At 35.3% G+C, this 19,693-nt stretch overlaps 1 protein-coding gene across 2 annotated transcripts in view; it reads right to left on the reverse strand.

The window, feature by feature from the left end:
• The window catches only part of KPNA4 (karyopherin subunit alpha 4), a 68,821-nt gene that overhangs the window by 19,021 nt on the left and 30,107 nt on the right, over nucleotides 1–19,693 (reverse strand). For both annotated transcript variants that reach the window (XM_030328703.1, XM_030328704.1), the window contains 6 exons: nucleotides 19,414–19,509; nucleotides 18,805–18,890; nucleotides 8,873–8,959; nucleotides 6,295–6,464; nucleotides 6,162–6,206; nucleotides 3,056–3,187 (listed from right to left, as the gene is read on the reverse strand). In XM_030328703.1, the coding sequence (XP_030184563.1) occupies nucleotides 3,056–3,187; nucleotides 6,162–6,206; nucleotides 6,295–6,464; nucleotides 8,873–8,959; nucleotides 18,805–18,890; nucleotides 19,414–19,509 (616 nt within the window). The remainder of the gene's footprint in view (nucleotides 1–3,055; nucleotides 3,188–6,161; nucleotides 6,207–6,294; nucleotides 6,465–8,872; nucleotides 8,960–18,804; nucleotides 18,891–19,413; nucleotides 19,510–19,693) is intronic.

Below are 19,693 nucleotides of genomic sequence, written 5' to 3' on the forward strand. Positions count from 1 at the left end.
CTGAGCTACCCATGTGCCCCGGATTTTACTAAGATTTAAAAGATACTCTAACAGTACTGTGATTATATAAAAACATACAGCCTTATTTTTTAAGAAAAGCTGATGAAATTATATACTCTCTGGGACGTGTCAAAATAATTTGATGGGGGAAGTAGGAATATAGAGGAAACCTACATGGAGGTTCATTACAAGTATTACAACATTAACTTTGAAAGCTGGCTAAAGAAAAATTCCAGCCCTATTTCTGAATGAAGTCCAATATTAAAACTAAAGATGCATTCTGAAAAAAAGAAAACAAAAAACAGACCAAACACCCATACCGAGATATAAGTATTGCACTTAAGAAATGCAAACTCTCTCTCTGCCCCTCCCCCGTTCATGCTCTGTCTCTCTCTGTCCCAAAAATAAATAAACGTTGAAAAATTTAAAAAAAAAGAAATGCAAACTCAAGGGTACCTGGGTGGCTCAGTTTGTTGAGCGTTACCTTTGGCTCAGTCATCATCTTGTGGTTCGTGAGTTTGAGTCCCACATCAGGCTCACTGCTGTCAGTGTAGAGCCTGCTTCGGATCCTCTGTCCCCCTCTGTCCCTCCCTCACTTGTGCTCTCTCAAAAATAAACAAACATCAAAAAAAAGTTCAAGAAAAAAAAATGCAAGCTTAATAATAGATATGTATATGAATATTTATTTTTTTAAGTTTATTTTTTTTTAGTAATCTCTATACCAGACATAGGGCTCAAACTCACAACTCTGAGATCAAGAGTCACATGCTTTTCTGAATGGGTCAGCTAGGTGCCCTAGTAAGAATACTTTAGTGAACCACAAATAACCCTAAATGGCAAACTACTCTATTAATTTCTTCTGAATTCAGCTCAGTGTTCCCTTTTTCTTTAAAGTGCTTTACATTTTAAGATAGTGTATCTCCATTCTAACTGTACATGAGAAACATCTGAAGAGCTTTTTAAAGCCCAGGTTTCTAGGAAATATCCCAGATTTACTAAAACAGAATCACCAAGGGTCAAGCAAGGGAAATAAAAAAAAAAATTTTTTTCTTTAAGCTTCACAGTTGATCTTAATGTCCACCCAGGGTTGAGAAATAGTGCATTAGGTTAACGGTTTTCCTTATGCTATTATTGACCAGACTGTAAGTCATCATAAGATGAAAGCATTCTATTTACATCAGAAGGGTAGGGAGAGAGCTTGCTGTATCTCCCTTTACCACTGCAGTTTGACAGTTACTGCTCATAATATTTGTGTGAACTTCTCACCCTCTCTTTTTTGGCTCTTTCTAGATGGCTTGGGATAAATATTTATATGGAAGGATTTAAAAATAATAAAAGGATAAAAAGTTAAGAAGATTTTAGGGGTGCCTAGGTGGCTCAGTTGGTTAAGCTTAACTATCCAGCTTCAGCTTAGGTCATGATCTCGTGAATCATGAATTTGAGTCCCACACTGGGCTCTCTGCTGTCAGCTCAGAGCCAGCTTTGGATCCTCTGCCTCCCTCTCGCTCTCTGCCCCTCCCCCGCTCTCTCAGAAATAAATAGAAACATTACAAAGAAAACAAAAATTTGAAATAATTAAAAGGAAACAATTTAGGAAGCTCCTGAGCAGCGTATTTCAGTACAAAGCCTTTATCACAGTGCCAATGAAGTTAAGCATTAATTAAACTTGCCAGGTGTAGTATGGCAGTTAAATAAAAAGGGGAAAAAAAGGAGTAGAGTAGGCAAAAAGAAACAGGACAAAAAGAAAAAATTAAAATATCAGTACTTATTTCAGATGCCACCATGTTATCACATAAAATTTCCTAAGAAATTCTTAGAAATCAGTAATTAACAAAGGAGTTGACCTGGGATGGGGTTTTTGGTGGGGTGGGAATAGGGGGACAGGGAAAGATTCTTGTTGACTTGTAGTAATCTTACCTCATTTTCTCCCTCTTTTTAAAAATTTTAGAAATTATTAAGTAGACTCCATGCCCCACATGGGACTTGAACTCATGACCCTGAGATCAAGAGTCCCATGCTCTACTGACTAATGTACCTAGGTACCCCTCATTTTCTTCATCTTTAAAATGGGGATATAATTGGGGTGCATGGGTGGCTCAGTTGGTTAAGCACCTGACTTTGGCTCAGGTCATGCTCTCATAGCCTGTGAGTTCGAGCCCCACGTCGGGGTCTCTGCTGTCAGCGTGGAGCCTGCTTCAGATCCTCTGTCTCCCTCTCTCTCTCTGGCCCTCCCCTGCTCACATTCTCTCTCTCTCTCTCAAAAATAATATACATTTTTTAAATATGGGGATATAATTAATACCTCACTCCTTTCAAAGATATGTTCTTACTTTATTCCAAAAAGATATCTGCACCCCTATATTTATTGCAGTGTTATTTATAATAACCCAGATATGAAAGCAACCCAAGAGTCCATCGATAGATGAATGGATAAAGACATGGTATATACATAAAATGGAATATTAGTCATAAAAAGATGAGATCTTGCCATTTACAACCACATCGATGGACCCAGAGATCATGCTAAGTGAAATAAGTCAAAGACAAAATACCTTATGATCTCAATTATATGTGGAATTTAAAAAACAAAATGAACAAACAAACAAAACTCAAAAACAGATCCATAAACACAGAACAAATTGATGGTTGCCAGAGGGAAGGGAGGTGGGGTGATGGGCAAAATGGGTGAAGGGGAGTGGGAGAAACAGACTTCCAGTAACTGGATGAATAAGTCATAGAATACAGAGCACAGCATAGGGAATACAGTTAATGGTATTTTAATAGCATTGTATGGTGACAGATGGTAGCTACACTTGTGGTGAGCACAGCATAACATATAGAGAAGTTGAATCACTATGTTGTACACCTGAAACTAATGTAACCCTGTGTCAACTATACTTCAATAAAAAAATAGATTAAAATAAAGATGTGTTATCAGGCTAGAAATATACTTTGAACTAATGAAACTGGCCATTTTAAAATGCCATGCTTAAAGCAAATTAGTGGTAAAAAGCAGAACAAAACAAAAATACTGTATTATTAACAACAAACTCACCTGAACTTTGACTTCCTGGTGGCTGAGTAGAGGAACCAAGTGAGGGACTATTCCAGAGTCTATTACCATCTGTATCTGTTCATTGCCAGCATCAGTAAGGTAAGAGAGGGCCCAGACTGTATCTACCAATATCTAAGGGATAAAATGAAAATTCAAATAGCCTTTGAATATTTTCTAACTTTAATAATTCTTAACCATACAGACTAATCTATGATTGTTCCACTGCCTTTTTTCTTCTTCTCTTCAATTCACTGAAATCTTAATCTCTATTATACTAAACAACATCATCTATCAATGTCTGTTATCAAGTATGTGAATCCTTTAGCCATATTCAGTATGCTTCAGTTAATTATAATCCTGACCACAGGTTGGTAGCTAATCTTAATTCACTAAGATACACAGTACACCATACAGGATATAGGAGAAAAAGACATTCTCTTTCTCAAATACTAACACTGACGCAGAACAAGTCCAAAGATATTGTAGTAAATACACAGAGTTGGAAAGACTATTAAGTATCCAACATACACAGCGATTCAAAACATCTGGGCTAGATGTAGATGTTCAAGTGTTCTCTAGTATCACCGGCATCATGTTGGTATGTCACGAGCCAGTACTTAAGTATTAGGAGTTAATAGCAATTTCATCTTTTCCAACCAGTTTGCTTTGCCTTATAAAATTGGAGGCAACTTCTCTAATAATGAAGTGTCCCACAGCTGCACATCGAGACATTAAAAACAACCATAGGTCAATCTGTGTGATCTATAATCAAAAACATTTTAGTAAAAAAAGAAAATGCATAATTTACAGCAGGTGCCAAAACTACCTATTAAAAAAAAAAAAAACCCTCTGTAGCTAAATTATACTATAATTTAGCCTATAATTTTTAATGTTATATTCTGAAGTTCAGAAGCCCATTGTGTTTCATCTTTCTTTTGTATTAAGTCTAATTAGTAGTTACGTCCAAAAGGAAGTAGGGCAACTGTTGAACTGCTGCATAAATAATACAGTTATTGACAAAGACACAGGAAAAGTAATTGTGCCTGGAACTTTACTTCCGAAGCCTTTCTGGAATATGAACTCTGTGTCAAAAGACAAGCCAGGAACATTTGAAACCTTTTAAATTCTAAACCAACATTATGTTTGAAACATCTGAGAATCTCCTGGTAGGAGAAAACAACACTTTGCTATTGTTTCTTTCAAAAACTAAAGAGAGCTCTTTGGTTATTTTTAATGTAAAAAGAAGACTCCAAATCAAAGAATTCACACACATAAGGTGGTATTGAAATACGTGAAAGAACTAAATTTCAACTTACAAATGTAAATCTTTTTTCTAGAGTTCCAACATATGCCAAAATTGGTTGATAAAGGCAAAGAATTTCAAGTTACTTGTCCATGACTGTACAATTTTTTTAAAAAGGCCCAACACTAAATGTCATTAATATGCTCACATCAAAATCACAATTTAAACAGACTTGATCTCCTATATAATTTCTGTATTAAAGTTAGTGTTCTATAATAAATTTACTAATTATAACTACAGTATAATTTCAGTGTTTCACTTATGCTTTGTGGAAGCAGTTTTTTATTTTTATTTTTCATGGTCTGATTTAAGAATTTGCTAAGTTTACCTAAAAAGATTATATTTTTAATAAATATTATTATATAGTAAACAATATTACTTAGCAAACATGCTACTAAAGAATAATAAGACTAGCTTGAGAAATTTAAGATATATTAAAAGCAAGAAAGATGGAGTTACAATTTCAACTGGGTTGGGGTAAATGGAAAGAACACAATACATCTCTGAAATAAGGTCAATCAAGTTGTCAGGTTTTCTGGGAGAGGTATAAATGTTCAGACTAACTTTCCATGGAAATTTTTTAAAAGTATTAAAATTTGTAATTTAATAAAAAAACTTGGTATTACAGGAGCCAAACTCAAAAATGGCTTATATGTTCCTTTAAAACAAAACAAAACAAAACAAAACAAAACAAAACAAAACAAAACACAACACAACACAACACCTTGGACTATTAGGATTGAAAACAAAGTATCTTTAGAGCAAAGATCATGTTAATTTAATGAATTTTGTACATATGTCACTCCTTGATGTAGTATTAATTCTAAGTTTGATTTGTTCCATATGCTTTAGACAGATCCTGGAAAAACGGTATTACCCTGGAAACTGTAAAGGAATGAAGCAGCTTATCAAACAATGGTCATCACACCAAGCTGTTTCTAAGGAACCACGTAAGTTCCTGAATGTTGCTGTGTATTGTATCCCTGTGCTTTCTTTTACCCATTATATTTCTAGCTTTTCTAATACACTGAAGGTGAGGCTGGTTTTGTAAGCAGTCAGGGCAGTTTCCCACCTCATCATACTTCCTGAGGTGCTTTTTCTTTTGCCATCTGTATTGGTGAGAATGAATAAGGTATATTGATTACTTTAAAAATCTAGTCTGCAGGAACTTTTTTTCTTGTTTGGATATTTATGAGTTTTCTCTAAAACATGTGAAGCCACTAAAAGTCACCATAGATGGAAAAATATAGTGAAAATGAAATTAAAGAGCAACTGATGTTCTTAAATTGATGTATGTATTCTTATGAATACAAACCCATACATAAAGGCACAAATATTTCTCTTTTTTAATCTTTCAAAAAATGAAAGTACAATTAGGCCTATGTATTCTCTCAAACACTGGTCAGGCTGTTAAAATGAGCTTCCATAAAAAGCTCTTGACCAAAGATATAATCTTCATGGGAGAGATCACTAACTGGCAACTTTAAAACTTCGAAAATGAGTTTTTGGAACACACACATAACACACACACACCTTTAAGAATTTTCAAAATGAGTTTTTAACTCCCCCTCCAACATGTTATTGCCCAAAACAAAATATAGTTAGGCTTGATTTCTTCACTGTAAATTATATTTTATGATACAGGAAAACACAAAGTAAATACAGTAATAGTAAGCTATTACAGCTCTTGAAATGGAAAAATCTGATAGAGTATACTAACATCATGTTCAGCATAAGATTTTCTTCCCTATGTCATAGAGGCAGCCCTAGACATACATACATATACACATAAAAAATACTCACATTTACGTCTGTGTGATGAATTAAGACACAAAGAGCTGGAAGAATCTGAAGAGAGAAATATACAGATTTAAAAACATATACATAATGGTATCTAGTTAAAAAACAAAAAAGAAAACACACAACACCTGTTTACCTCCTGAATGGTTTCCATTGGGGGTGGTGGGTCTTTGTGGCGACATAAGTTGACCATAACCCAAGTAACATTCCTTAAGAATGTTATAGGAATAGATGGACTTATGAAGGAAAGTAAAGGTTTCACAACTCCAAGACTTATGACATAATCTCTACATTGTGGCCCATCACCTGTAGGAAGGAGCGATTAATTCAATAAAATACACTGACAATAAGCAATTCAGAAAACATACGGCAGTGGGTTCAATATGCTGCTTTCTTGATTTTTAACTATTAGTTTTATATAAAAGTGTAGCTATTTAGTCTTACAAAGAAGTTTTGGACAACAACAACCAAGTTCTCATTTTAGGTCTTTTAGCCGAGAGAAGCAACATAAAGTAATAACATTTTTTTGGTACATGATTTACATATTCAGGTTTATAAATTGTTCACCTATGTTTTTATGCCATCCAGAAATAGAAGCCTAAGGATTCTTCAGAATACTTTGTGAGCAGAGAACTGCTGCTTTTACCTTCTCTCGCAATGGTACTCAGTTTAACAAACTTTCATGTAATAAAAACATATGTATATGTACACACATCAAAATACTATTAGAAAAAAAATCTGTAGAATTTATACTTGTGACCTAATATCAGAGTACCAAAAGTATTAACTACAAATTATTTGACATATTTAAAAAAAAACTATGTCAAAAATAAAGTTAAAAAATAAAAAACTATGTCAAAAAAAAGGAGTGGGTGGAGGAATGAATCAATATCCCTAGAGCAGTGGTTCCCAAAGTAATTTTTGGGCCCTATCCCAGATCTGTTAAAACAAACTCTATGAATCCAGAATTCTGGGTCAAGAATTCAAGCCCTTATCATAGGATACTGAAAACAGTTAAAAGTTTGAGAATCATTGCCTTAGAGAACTGCCAAATGGAATTTCTGTATCTAGAGTATTGCTGTAATTTCTAGCATGAAAGTCATGTTAAGTATTACATTCCACAAATGAAAACCCTTTTCTTTGCACTGCAATATTTGGAGATAAAATCCCTGTTCTTTTGGCATCCATGTAGTCTAATTACTCTACGATGTCACAGGAATTGAAAACCAAAGATCAAGATACTGCATTAATAGCTCTAAATCTAAAATTTAGTATAAAAGCAAAGGGGTGAAGGAATTTGAATACACAAAAGATAGCATTCTTAACAGCAACAGATCATATGTGAATAACACTTTATGGAGAAATTCTCCCATTTTAAAACTCCTACTTGTGGGACACTAACCATCCCTCTGCATTCTATCTTGGTCCCCCCAAAGGGTAATATAGAAGAGGTACATTAAAGTAATACTGACTACTTCCATGCAAGAACAATGGTCTGTGGCAAAAATAAACTTAAAAAAAATTTTTTTAACCTTTATTTATTTTTTTGAGACAGAGAGAGACAGAGCATGAACGGGGGAGGGTCAGAGAGACAGGGAGACACAGAATCCGAAACAGGCTCCGGGCTCTGAGCTGTCGGCACAAAGCCTGACGCAGGGCTCGAACTCACACACCATGAGATCGTGACCTGAGCCGAAGTCGGATGATCAACTGACTGAGCCACGCAGGCGCCCCCAAAATAAACTTTAATACTAAGGGACACAATACAGTTCAGATTCCAGTTTTTTTTCCATTCTCCATTCACTGGAGGACAGTTTTTTAAATTTTGGAGTTTGAGTAAAGTTCAGATCTAGTTTAAAAACAAATTTTGAGGGGCGCCTGGGTGGCTTAGTTGGGAAGTGTCAGACTCAGGTATTGATCTCGTACCTTGTGGGTTCAAACCCCGTGTTGGGCTCTGTGCTGACAGCTCAGAGCCTGTAGCCTGCTTCAGATTCTGTGTCTCCCTTTCTCTCTGCCCTTCCCCTTCTCACACACTCTGTCTCTCTCTCTCTCTCTCTCTCTCAAAAATAAGTAAACATTAAAAAAAAAATTTTTAATCTTGAAATATTAGAATTGTCTTTATTCTTCCTACAATTATGTCAAAGAAAAACTGAAAGGTATGGTAATCATGGTGTTCAACATTTAATGTCACGGTCTATAAGCTACAAACATCTTCTGTAGGATGACGACCTCACAATAATAATGGATAACATTATTGTATTTTACCATACTAAAATCTATAAAAAATACTAAAAATTTCCATTTATACTCTTTTTAGAACTGCCATTGTGGAGAAAACTTATTGGTTTATTTTGTACCACCTTTTTTCTTAGTAGTTTCTATGACAATGGAGAGTTAAGGAATAAAATGGACACATCAACACAATAAAGGAAGGAGATACATATTTCATAATTACTCAAATAACTAAGATTGACTATATATTTTTTTAAAAAGCTGTCTATATATAAAAAGATATTACCGTATCATAAGCAACAAAAAATTCATTCTATTTACCATAGGTTTACACTTAAAACAGCTTAATTTCTATAAATTATTTCACAAAAATCAGTACTGAAAATGACAAATTGTTTCTCATTTTTCACTATTTGTAGTCATTCTTATTACACAGTATATGATAATAATTTTTGGACTAGCATTACAAGTTTTATACAAACCTATGATATTTCCCAGTGCCCACACTGCCTGCTCACAGACATTTTGATGGGGTGAATGTAGAAGCCTCAGGAAAAGTGGCACAGCATCTAAAGGAGGAAAATGTAAGTTAAAGTTTAAAAATAGTTTTAGAGCTCAATTTCAATAATATTGATTAAAAAAAGGGGGGGGGGGGGACTAAAGATACTATGCTCTAAACCAAAAACCAATCTGTTTTTGCTGAAACCTAAGAAGAAAGAAAGCTATCAAAAATATATTTGGGGTGCCTGGGGTGGCTCAGTTGGGTAAGCATCTGACTTCAGCTCAGGTCATGATCTCACAGTTCATGAGTTTGAAGCCCATGCTAGGCTCCATCTGACAGTGCAAAGCCTGCTTGGGATTCTGTCTCTCCCTCTCTCTTTCTGCTCCTCCTTGATTTCAGCTTTCTTTCTCTCTCAAAATAAATACACTTAAAAAATTAATATATATATATATATATATATATTTTAAAAATGTATTTATTAAATGTTTTTTTACTAGGGTAAGAATAATGGAAAAATTTTAACTAGCAGACCACTTAATTCACCATCAAAATGGCAGTTTCAACATAAAAATATCGTAACAAGTTGGCAAATTTTCATTCATAATTAAACCTGGATAAAATTCCAAATTAAAAATCAATCCTTATAAACAAACAGATAAATAAATTCCTTACAGATTAAGCATTATTCTCAAATTTGGAGGAATAAAAAGGGCTCCAGTTGTTGAAATAACTTTTGAATGTGGAAATGTGAAATAACAGGAGGGTGCAGTTCAATACAGTGGCATAGTAAGATCCTGACCTCACCTTCCACCATGGCACATCAAACCTACAGCTACATATACAACAATGCTCTCTACAGAACTAGCTGAACAGGTCCTCTGTATCAAAAGATAAAAAGATCACACTGAGACAGATAAGAGAGTCAGAGACTGCCTTCCTTACAAAGCCATTGCCCCCCACCCCCCCACCGCCACTCCTGCCCACCACCGCAATAGGAGGGATTCACAAGTCGGATGGATCTCATAAATATGGAACATATCCCTGAGGAGGGGTTAGAGCCCCAAATCAGGCACCCAAACACTTGGGACCGACACCAGAGACAAACCCCCAAACCATCTGGCTTTAAAAACCAACAGAGCTTATGTCCAAGAGACCCAAAGGGCTGTAGGAAACCAAGGGTACACTCTTAAAAGAATCTGTTAAAAGACTCACTTGCCCCAGGACCCAGCACAAAAGCAGTAGGTAGAAAAGTACCTAGAGCATATGTAAAGGAGGTTCATTGGCTAAGCTTAAAGCCTAAGGGATGAGGGTCTTATGGAACTTTCTCCAAGGATGGAAGTGCTGGCAGGTGCCATTTTTTATACATACTACCTTGCTAGCAAAACTTGCACCAGCCCTTCACCCCAGCCCTGAGCACTGCTGTAGCCACACCCCACCAAACCCAGTGGGATGGCTCATCCTGGCCTAGCACTCCCCTGTGGCCCTGCCAAAGCTGGCAGGAGCACAAAGTCCACATAGGGGATACTCCCTGAATTCCTGGTACTGGTCACTGGGGTGGGGGTGGGGGTGTCTTAAATTTGGGGGTTCCATGGAAATGACAATCTGAGACTACTTTTGACAGGCTCCACCTCCACAGCATAGCACAGATTGCTGCCTAAAACATTGTCTTCCTGTGACCATTCCTTCAAGACTGGGAGAGAGAGCCATTTCACCTAATACATAAAAAACAAACACAGAAAGTCAAGTCAAGTAAGTAAACTGATGAACAGAGCCAAATAAAACCCCAGAAAAAAGCTTTACTGAAATGAAGATAATTTACCTGATAACGAGTTCAAAAACATGGTCATAAAGATGCTCCCCAATCTTGAGAGAAGAATGGATGAATATAGAATAAATTTCAACAAAACAGAAAATACGAGGAAGTACCAAACAAAAGTCACAGAGCTGAACACAATAACTGAAGTGAAAGATACAGGAGAGGCATTCAATAGCAGGTTAAGATAAAGCAGAAGAAAGGATCAATGATCTGGAAGACAGAGCAATGGAATGCACCCCAACAGAGCAGCAAGAGAAAAAAGAAATTTTAAAAAGTGAAGACAGCTAAGGGACCTACAGGATAACATCAAGTGGAACACATTCCCATAATGGGCTCTCAGGAGAAGTGAGAAAGAAAGGCACAGAAAATTAATTTGAAGAAATAATGACTAAAAACTTTCCTAACTTGGAGAAGCAAACAGTATCCAGATCAGGGAAGCCCAAAAAGTTCCAAATAAAATGAATCCAGAAAAAGCCACACCAAGACACATTATAATTAAAATGTCAAGAGTTAAAGATAGGGGCGCCTGGGTGGCGCAGTCGGTTAAGCGTCCGACTTCAGCCAGGTCACGATCTCGCGGTCTGTGAGTTCGAGCCCCGTGTCGGGCTCTGGGCTGATGGCTCAGAGTCTGGAGCCTGTTTCCGATTCTGTGTCTCCCTCTCTCTCTGCCCCTCCCCCGTTCATGCTCTGTCTCTCTCTGTCCCAAAAATAAATAAACGTTGAAAAAAAAAATTAAGAAAAAAAAAAGATAAAAAGAGTAAATTAAGGAAGCAACAGAAAAACTTAATGCATATATGACAAGCCCCATAAGGTTATCAGTAGATTTTTCAGGATATGGTTTACAGGACAGAGGCATGATATATTCAAAGTGCTGAAACGAAAAAATTCCCAACCAAGAATACTCTACCCAGTAAAGTTATTATTAACTGAAGGAGACAGACAGTTTTCCAGACAAGCAAAAACTAAGGAATTCACTACTACTAAACCAGCCTTACAAGAAATGTTGAAGAGACGTCTTTAAGCTGAAAAGAAAGGACATTAACTTGTAACAAGAAAAAATATGAGAGGAAAAATAATCAGTAGACAAAGGAAATATATGGTAAAGGTAGTAGACTAATTACTTCCAAAGCTAGCATGAAGATTAAAAAATAAAAGTAGTAAAAATAACTGTAATTACACCCATCAGTTAAAGGGACATACAAAATAACAAGATATAAAATGTGAGGCAGGGGGTAAAAATGGAGTTTTGGAATGTGTTCAAACTTAACCTGCTATCAACTTAAAATACTCTGGTATATGTAAAAGCTATATATGTAAGCCCTACGGTAACTGCAAAGCAGAAACCGGTAGTAGATACACAAAAGATAATGAGAATGGAATTTAAACATAACATTCAAGAAAAGGCATCAAACCACAAGGACGAGAGCAAGAGAAGAAAGGAACAGAGAACAACAAAACAGCCAGAAAACAATTAACAAAATGTCAGTAAGTACACATACTTATCTATAATTACTTTAAATGTAAGTGGATTAAATTCTCCAATCAACAGACACAGAATGTCTGGGGCGCCTGGGTGGCTCAGCTGGTTAAGCGTCTGCTTTCAGCTCAAGTCATGATCTCAGAGTTTGTGGGTTCCAGCCCCACACTGGGCTCTCTGCTGTCAGCGCAGAGCCCACTTCAGATCCTCTGTTCCCTCTCTCTCTGACCCTCCCCTGTTCACATGCATGCACACTCTCTCTCTCTCCCCACCTCTCAAAAAAGAAATAAACATTAAAAATAAAAAGACACTGAATGTCTGAATGGATAGGAAATAACTCTCATCCATATGTTGCCTACTAGAGACTCACCTCAAATGTAAGGATACACACAGACTAAAAGTTAAGGGATAGAATAAAAGGGTTTCATACAAATGGAAACCAAAAGAAACATGGGGTAGCTATTCCATGTGTATCAGACAAAATAGACTTCAAAACAAAGACTGCAATAAAAGACAAAGAAGGGCATTACATAATGCTAACAGGGTCAATCCAGCAAGAAAATATAATGTTTGTAAGTCTTTATGAATCCAATATAGGAGCACCTAAATATATAAAGCAAATATTGACAGATGTAAAGGGAGGAACTGACAGCAATAAATAGTGGGGAGGCTTTCATACCCCACTTACATCACTGGATAGACCATTCAGATAGAAAATCCGTAAGAAAACATTAGCATTAAACAACACATTAGACCATAATGACTTCACATATATATACACAAACATTCCATTCAAAAGTTATAGAACACACATTCTTTTCAAGTGCACATGGAACATTCTCCAGGACAGATCACATGTTAAGCCACAAAAGAAACCTCATGAAATTTAAGACCAAAAACACATCAAACATCTTTTTAGAACACAGTGGTATGAAAATAAAAATCACAAAACTGGAAAAATTATAAATATGTGGTGATTAAACAACATGCTACTGATCAATGGGTCATGGAAGAAATCAAAGGAAAAATTTAAAAATATCTTGAGACAAACGAAAATCAAAGTACAACATGCTGAAGTTTATGGGATGCAACAAGAGCAGTTCTAAACCTGAAGCTCACAGTGATATAGAAGGACTACCTCAAGAAACAAGAAAAATCTCAAATAATCTACCTTTACTAAAAGAACTAGGAAAAGAGGAACAAGGCTCAAAGTTAGTAGAAAAACGGAAATAATAAAGATCAGAGCAGAAATAAATGAAATACAGACTAAACAGATAATAGAAAAGATCAATGAAACTACGAGCTGATTTTCTGAGAAGATAAGCAAAAACTGGTGAACCTTTAGCTAGACTAAGAAAAAAGAGGGTCCAAATAAATAAAATCATAAATTAAAGTTGGGAAGTTACAACTGTTATCAAGGAAAATTAAAAGATCATAAGAGACTTCTATAAACATTTACATGCCAATAAACTGGACAACCTAAAAGAAATGAATAAATTCCTATACATTTACCATCTTCCAAGACAGAAATGGAAAATCTAAATAGACCAATTGCTAGAAGCGCAATTGAACCAGTAATCAAAAATCTCTCAATAAAAAGTCCAGCACCAGACAGCTTCACTGTTGAATTCTACCATTCAAAGATTTAACACCTATCCTTCTCAAACTCTTCCTAGAAAGTGAAGAGCAGGGAACCCTTCCAATCAGTTGAGGCCAGCATTACTCTGATACCAAATTCAGACAAGGACATCACAAATAAAGAGTATTATAGGCCAAAATTTTTGATGAATACAGATGCAAACACCCTGAATGAAGTCCTAGCAAACCAAATTCAACAATACATTTAAAAAATCGTAAGTCACGATCAAGTAAGATTTATTTCAGGGATGCAAGGATGGTTTAACATCTGCAAGTCAATTATGATATACCACATTAACAAAATGAAGGATAAAAATCATATGATCATTTCAACAGATGTAGAAAAAGCATTTGACAAAATTCAACATCCATTTATGATAAAAATTCTCAACAAAGTGGGTACAGAGGAAATGTACCCCAACATAATAAAGGTCTCATATGATAAGCCCATAGTTAGTATCATACTCAAAGGTGAAAAGCTAAAAACTTTTCCTCTAAGATCAGGACTAAGACAAGGATGTCTACTCTCACCAATTTTATTCAAAACAGTATCAAAGTTCTAGTCAGAGCAAATAGAAAAAGAAAGAAATGCATCCAAACTGGAAGGAAGGAAAACTGCCACTATTTGCAGATGACATAATGCTACATATAGGAAACCATAAAGACTCCATAAAAAATACTACTAGAATAAATGAGTTTGGTAAAGTTGCAGGATGCAGAGTCAATATAGAAAAATCTGTAGCATATTTATATGCTACAAACTATTAGAAAAATTAAGAAAACAACTCCATTTACAATTTCATCAAAAAGAGGAAAATACCTAGGAATAAATTTAACCAAGGAGGTGAAAGACCTATGCAAAAAACTACAAGACACTGATGAAAGAAACAGATGAAACAAATAAAAACAAATAAATGGAACAATATTCCATGCTCCTATCAAAATCCCAATGGCAGTTTTCACAAAAATAGAACAAACAATCCTAAATTTGTATGGAATCACAAAAGATTCTGAATGGCCAAAGCAATCTTGAGAAAGAAGAATCAAACTGGAGGCCTCACGCTCTTGATTCAAACTATATTACAAAGCTACATTAATCAAAACAGTATGGTACCTATGTTGGCATAAAAACAGGGATGTAGATCAACAGAAAAGAAATAAACCCATGTACATATAATCAATTAATTTACAGCAAAGGAGGCAAGAAAAGACATTGGGGAAAGGACAGTTTCTTCAATAAACGGCGTTGAGATAACTGGATAGCCAAATGCATTAAGAATGAAACTAAACCAGAATGTTATACCATATACAAAAATGAACTCAAATGGATTAAAGACTTGAATATAAGACCAGAAACTGTAAAAATTTCTACTAGAAAACACTGGTGGTAAGGTTCTTGACATCATTCTTGACAGTATTTTTTTGAACCTGACTTCACATGCAATTAGCAACAAAAGCAAAAGTAAATGCAACTACATCAAACTAAAAGCTTCTGTACAGCCAAGGAGACTATCAACAAAATAAAAAGGCAACCTCCTGAATGAGAGTATATTTGCAAATCATGTACCTGGTAAGTGGTTAACATCCAAAATATATAAAGAATACCAACCCCCTCCCCCATTTGATTACAAAATGGGAATAGAACCTGAATAGACATCTTGCTAAGGAAGGCATACACATGGCCCACAGACATATGAAAAGATGCTCAACATCACGAACCATCAGGGAAAAGCAAATCAAAACCATAAGGAGGTATCACCTCACACTGGTCAGAACAGCTAATCAAAAAGACAAGCAATAACAAGTGTTGGACAGGATGCTGAGAAAAGAGAGCCCTGGTGCACTGCTGGTGGGCATGTAAATTGGTGCAGCCACTATGGAAAACAGTGTAGAGGCTAATGAAGAAACTAAAAACACATGATCCAGTAATTCCACTTCTGGGTATTTATCTGAGCAAAATGAAAACAAATTTAAGAAGAGTACCCAGTATTTTCACCACAAGTATCTTTGCCACAAACACTTTCACCCTATAACTAATTGGCCATAACGCAATTATGCCATAAAAGAGGGGCATTCATTTAAAAGGACATAATGAGGGGCGCCTGGGTGGCTCAGTTGGTTAAGCATCCGACTTCAGCTCAGGTCATGATCTCGTGGTTCGTGGGTTCAAGCCCCGCATCAGGCTCTGTGCTGACAGCTCTGAGCCTGGAGCCTGTTTCAGATTCTGTGTCTCCCTCTCTCTCTCACCCTCTCCTGTTCATGCTCTGTCTCCCTCGGTCTCAAAAAGAAATAAACGTTAAAAAAAAAAAAATTAAAAATAAATAAATAAATAAATAAAAGGACATAATGCAAAATGAAAAATGCATTAATTAAAAAGACTTTATTGCAAAATACAACATTTGAATACATTTAAAATGTGTGTAGATTCATGTAATTCTATGCAAATAACTGATTTTATTTTGCAGAGTAAGCACTTGTCCTCAAAGTCTTTCTTTCATAATATACATTTTTTTTCCTTATTGATTCATCTCTTCATTTGGCATCACCTTTTCTCATTTTTTCGCTAAAATTTTTTCCTTAAGGGAGGTATTAAGTTTCTAAATACAAGGATGCATGCATATTTGTAACAGTTTTGTATGGCACTGTGAAAGTCTTCTACCTTGTTCTCTTTTCTCAGCATGCTGCCACACGTCTGTTGATAGATGTTTCAAAGTTCTAGGAGAAATGTGGGTTCAAAACTCTGTGCCACTGTATACACTATTATGAGGGCTAAGATTAATATAAAAATGGGAGTACCGTGTCAATGGAGAAATGAAAGCAAACTGTCAATTATTTGATGAAACAAACACACTATCAAATCAAACTGTCAACCAGTTATTCTGATAACTTTTATGGCAAAACTGCTTTACAGCCAATGCGTTTGTGGGGGAAGTGTTTTCAGCAAAGATACTTACGGTGAAATCGCTTGGAACCTTTGAAGATATATGCACCCCTATGTTCATTACAGCATTATTCACAGTAGCCAAGATATGGAAACAAAGTGTCAAATGACGGATGGATGGATTACAAGATGTGTGTACATGTACACATGTATACACACACATGCGTACACACAGACACACACACACACACACAATGGAATACCACTCAGCCATTAAAAAAAGAAAATAAATAAATAAATCCTTGTCCATTATGATGTCAATGGATCTTGAGGTACTAAGTGAAACAGGTCTGAAAGACCATGTATGATTTCACTTACATGTGGAATCTAAAAAACAAATGAACAAAATAAAACTCACAGATGCAGAGAACAGATTGGTGGTTGAGAGAGGGGAGGGTTTTTTGGGGGTGGGTGAAATAGGAGAAGGGGGCCAAGAGTTACAAACTTCTGGTCATAAAACAAGTCACAGGAATGAAATGAAATGTACAACATGGTAACTGTAGTCAATAATACTGTAATGCATATTATGTAATTTGATATGATGATGGGGAAACTAGAGTTACTGTGATCACTTCTTGATGTATACATTTTTTTTTTGAGAGCAAGACAGCAAGTGTGACAGGACTGGGCAAAAAGAGAGGGAGAGAGAATCCTTAAGCAGGTTCTGCACTGTAAGTGCAGAGGCTAATGTGGGGCTTGAACTCATAAACCTTAAGATCATGACATGAGCCCAAGTTTGGACACTGAAACACTGAGCCACCCAGGCACCCCTTGGTGTATATACATACATTTTGAGTCATTACGTTGTACACCTGAAACTAATTTAATGTTATTTATGTCAATTACACCTCAATTAAAAACAAACTTCACATGTGTCTTTAGACAGGCCAGTGACTCCTGTACCACATAGCCCTTCTGAATCAAAAAGTGGTTCTGTTGCTTTAGAACAAGGATGGGAAACAGAGAAAAATCTGTATCTAAACAGAGTAATACTGCACTGAACACATGATTCTTCCATTTTTTCTTTCTTCTGATATTACTTTACTTTGAAAAATGCTATTTAAGTACATGTAGATCATGCTTTACTCATAAAAAATCATTCATTCATCTATTATATTTGGTAAAATAAGACAGACTGACAGTGTTAAAACCAATTCTAAGCCTCCTTCTAATCTTGAAAAAGCACTTAGGAAGCAAAATGAGCGACTAAAAGATTATCTTGAGATAATAAAATTTACTAGTCAATTATACAAAATAAAACCAAACATAAAAACCGAAACCCATTTAAACCTCAAATTAAGCCAATTTTATCATGATTTAAGGTAGTATTAATATTCTATGTAATATAAGAACAGAAATGTCTACAAAATAAAATGTTTACTTGGGTAAAACCTCTGTTCCCCTTTAAAATCATGTAGAAATTAGAGCTTAAGATTTTAAGAGGCTTAGTTAGACAAGCATCCTGCTTACACACCTGAGAAGCATTTTAGAAGTACCTTCTTTAAAATTATTAATTTCTTTGTTTGATAAGAGAATTAAATAGTATTAATGAAAACAATACTCAGGTTATTACTTCCAATAATCTTTCACTTACAACTTTTGGAACATAAAAGAAAAACAATCCTATTAAAATAGCAATGAACAAATTTCAAGCTATTTTTCAACAGGACTACTTTATAAAAGATTTCTCTAAATCGCATGATGAAAATCTCATTAAGAGAGGCCAAGAGGTAGTATGGCAATGGGAAAAAACACTTGTATTTGTATGAGGTCCTATAAATAAAGTGAAACTACAACAATATAATCGCTACTATACTTAGGAAATGTTGTCAGATTTAGCATCAAATGAATTTTTGGAAATAGAAAATGTCAGTCATTGGAACAGCATGATCAAAGTAATATACTTAAGTTGGCCTATTTCAACTACTCCGTTATTGGATAGATATTATTTTATAATATATTCTTTTAACAGAATCACTATTTTTTTTTACTAACTTCTTTGTTAGAAACCATAATTTGATCCGTCAATCACCAACTTACTGGACTGAACTACTGCTTGAGTTTGTTCAGAGGTTCCAGATGCAATGTTTGTCAGAGCCCATGCAGCTTCAAACTGTAAAGAAGGACTACAAAAAACAAATAATTTTAATGAAACAGTAGGGATTTTTACATTGGCCCAAATACACTATCTGCCAACCATTCCTCTCCTCGAGCATTTTTAAAGTATTAAATATTTTGTTTCAAAAGGTACCTATACATCTAGCTTTTTTTTTTGTTTAAACTTCCAATGACTATTTACAGTATCTCTTCAGTATAAAAAGCATCCAATTTCCTTGTGTGTCCGTATTTTTAGTAAAAACTCTTTATTAACATACCTATATATTACTACCCAACAGTTTTCTTAAGTACTTACCGGCCAAGCTACTACTTGTCAATTCTCAAAGCTTAAAAGTTAAATGTATCATTCTCAAGTTCCTCTTTAGCCTTTATGTTCACCTCTTGGTGTAAACACACCTTGCACTGTTTTTCCCTTTGGCTTTTTCAGTTCCATCTTATAGCCCTTTTCTTTAAAGATCAAACTAACTACTAGAAAATCTTGTTTTCTGCAAAAGATAGAATCTAAATTAGTTCTTAAAATAATGTACTTACTTGTCATCTCTTTCAAGACAATGGACTAAAATAGGCAATATTCCAGATTTTATTAAGTCATCGATTGGTGGATTTCGATCACTGGACAAAAGCTTCCTATAAGAGACACACATACCCTTGTGAAATTTAATGACATATAATTAAATTCAAATTCATATTTGACATAGGGATGACACAAATCCTCACTCATTTGAATACCCTGCACAGCAATTTTATAAAAGCTTAATCAGATGATTCCTCTATATAAACCAAGTGATGGCTACTTATTTACTACCCAATA

Source organism: Lynx canadensis, chromosome C2 (genome assembly GCF_007474595.2).
Source record: "Lynx canadensis isolate LIC74 chromosome C2, mLynCan4.pri.v2, whole genome shotgun sequence".
NCBI classification, from domain to species: Eukaryota; Metazoa; Chordata; class Mammalia; order Carnivora; family Felidae; genus Lynx; species Lynx canadensis.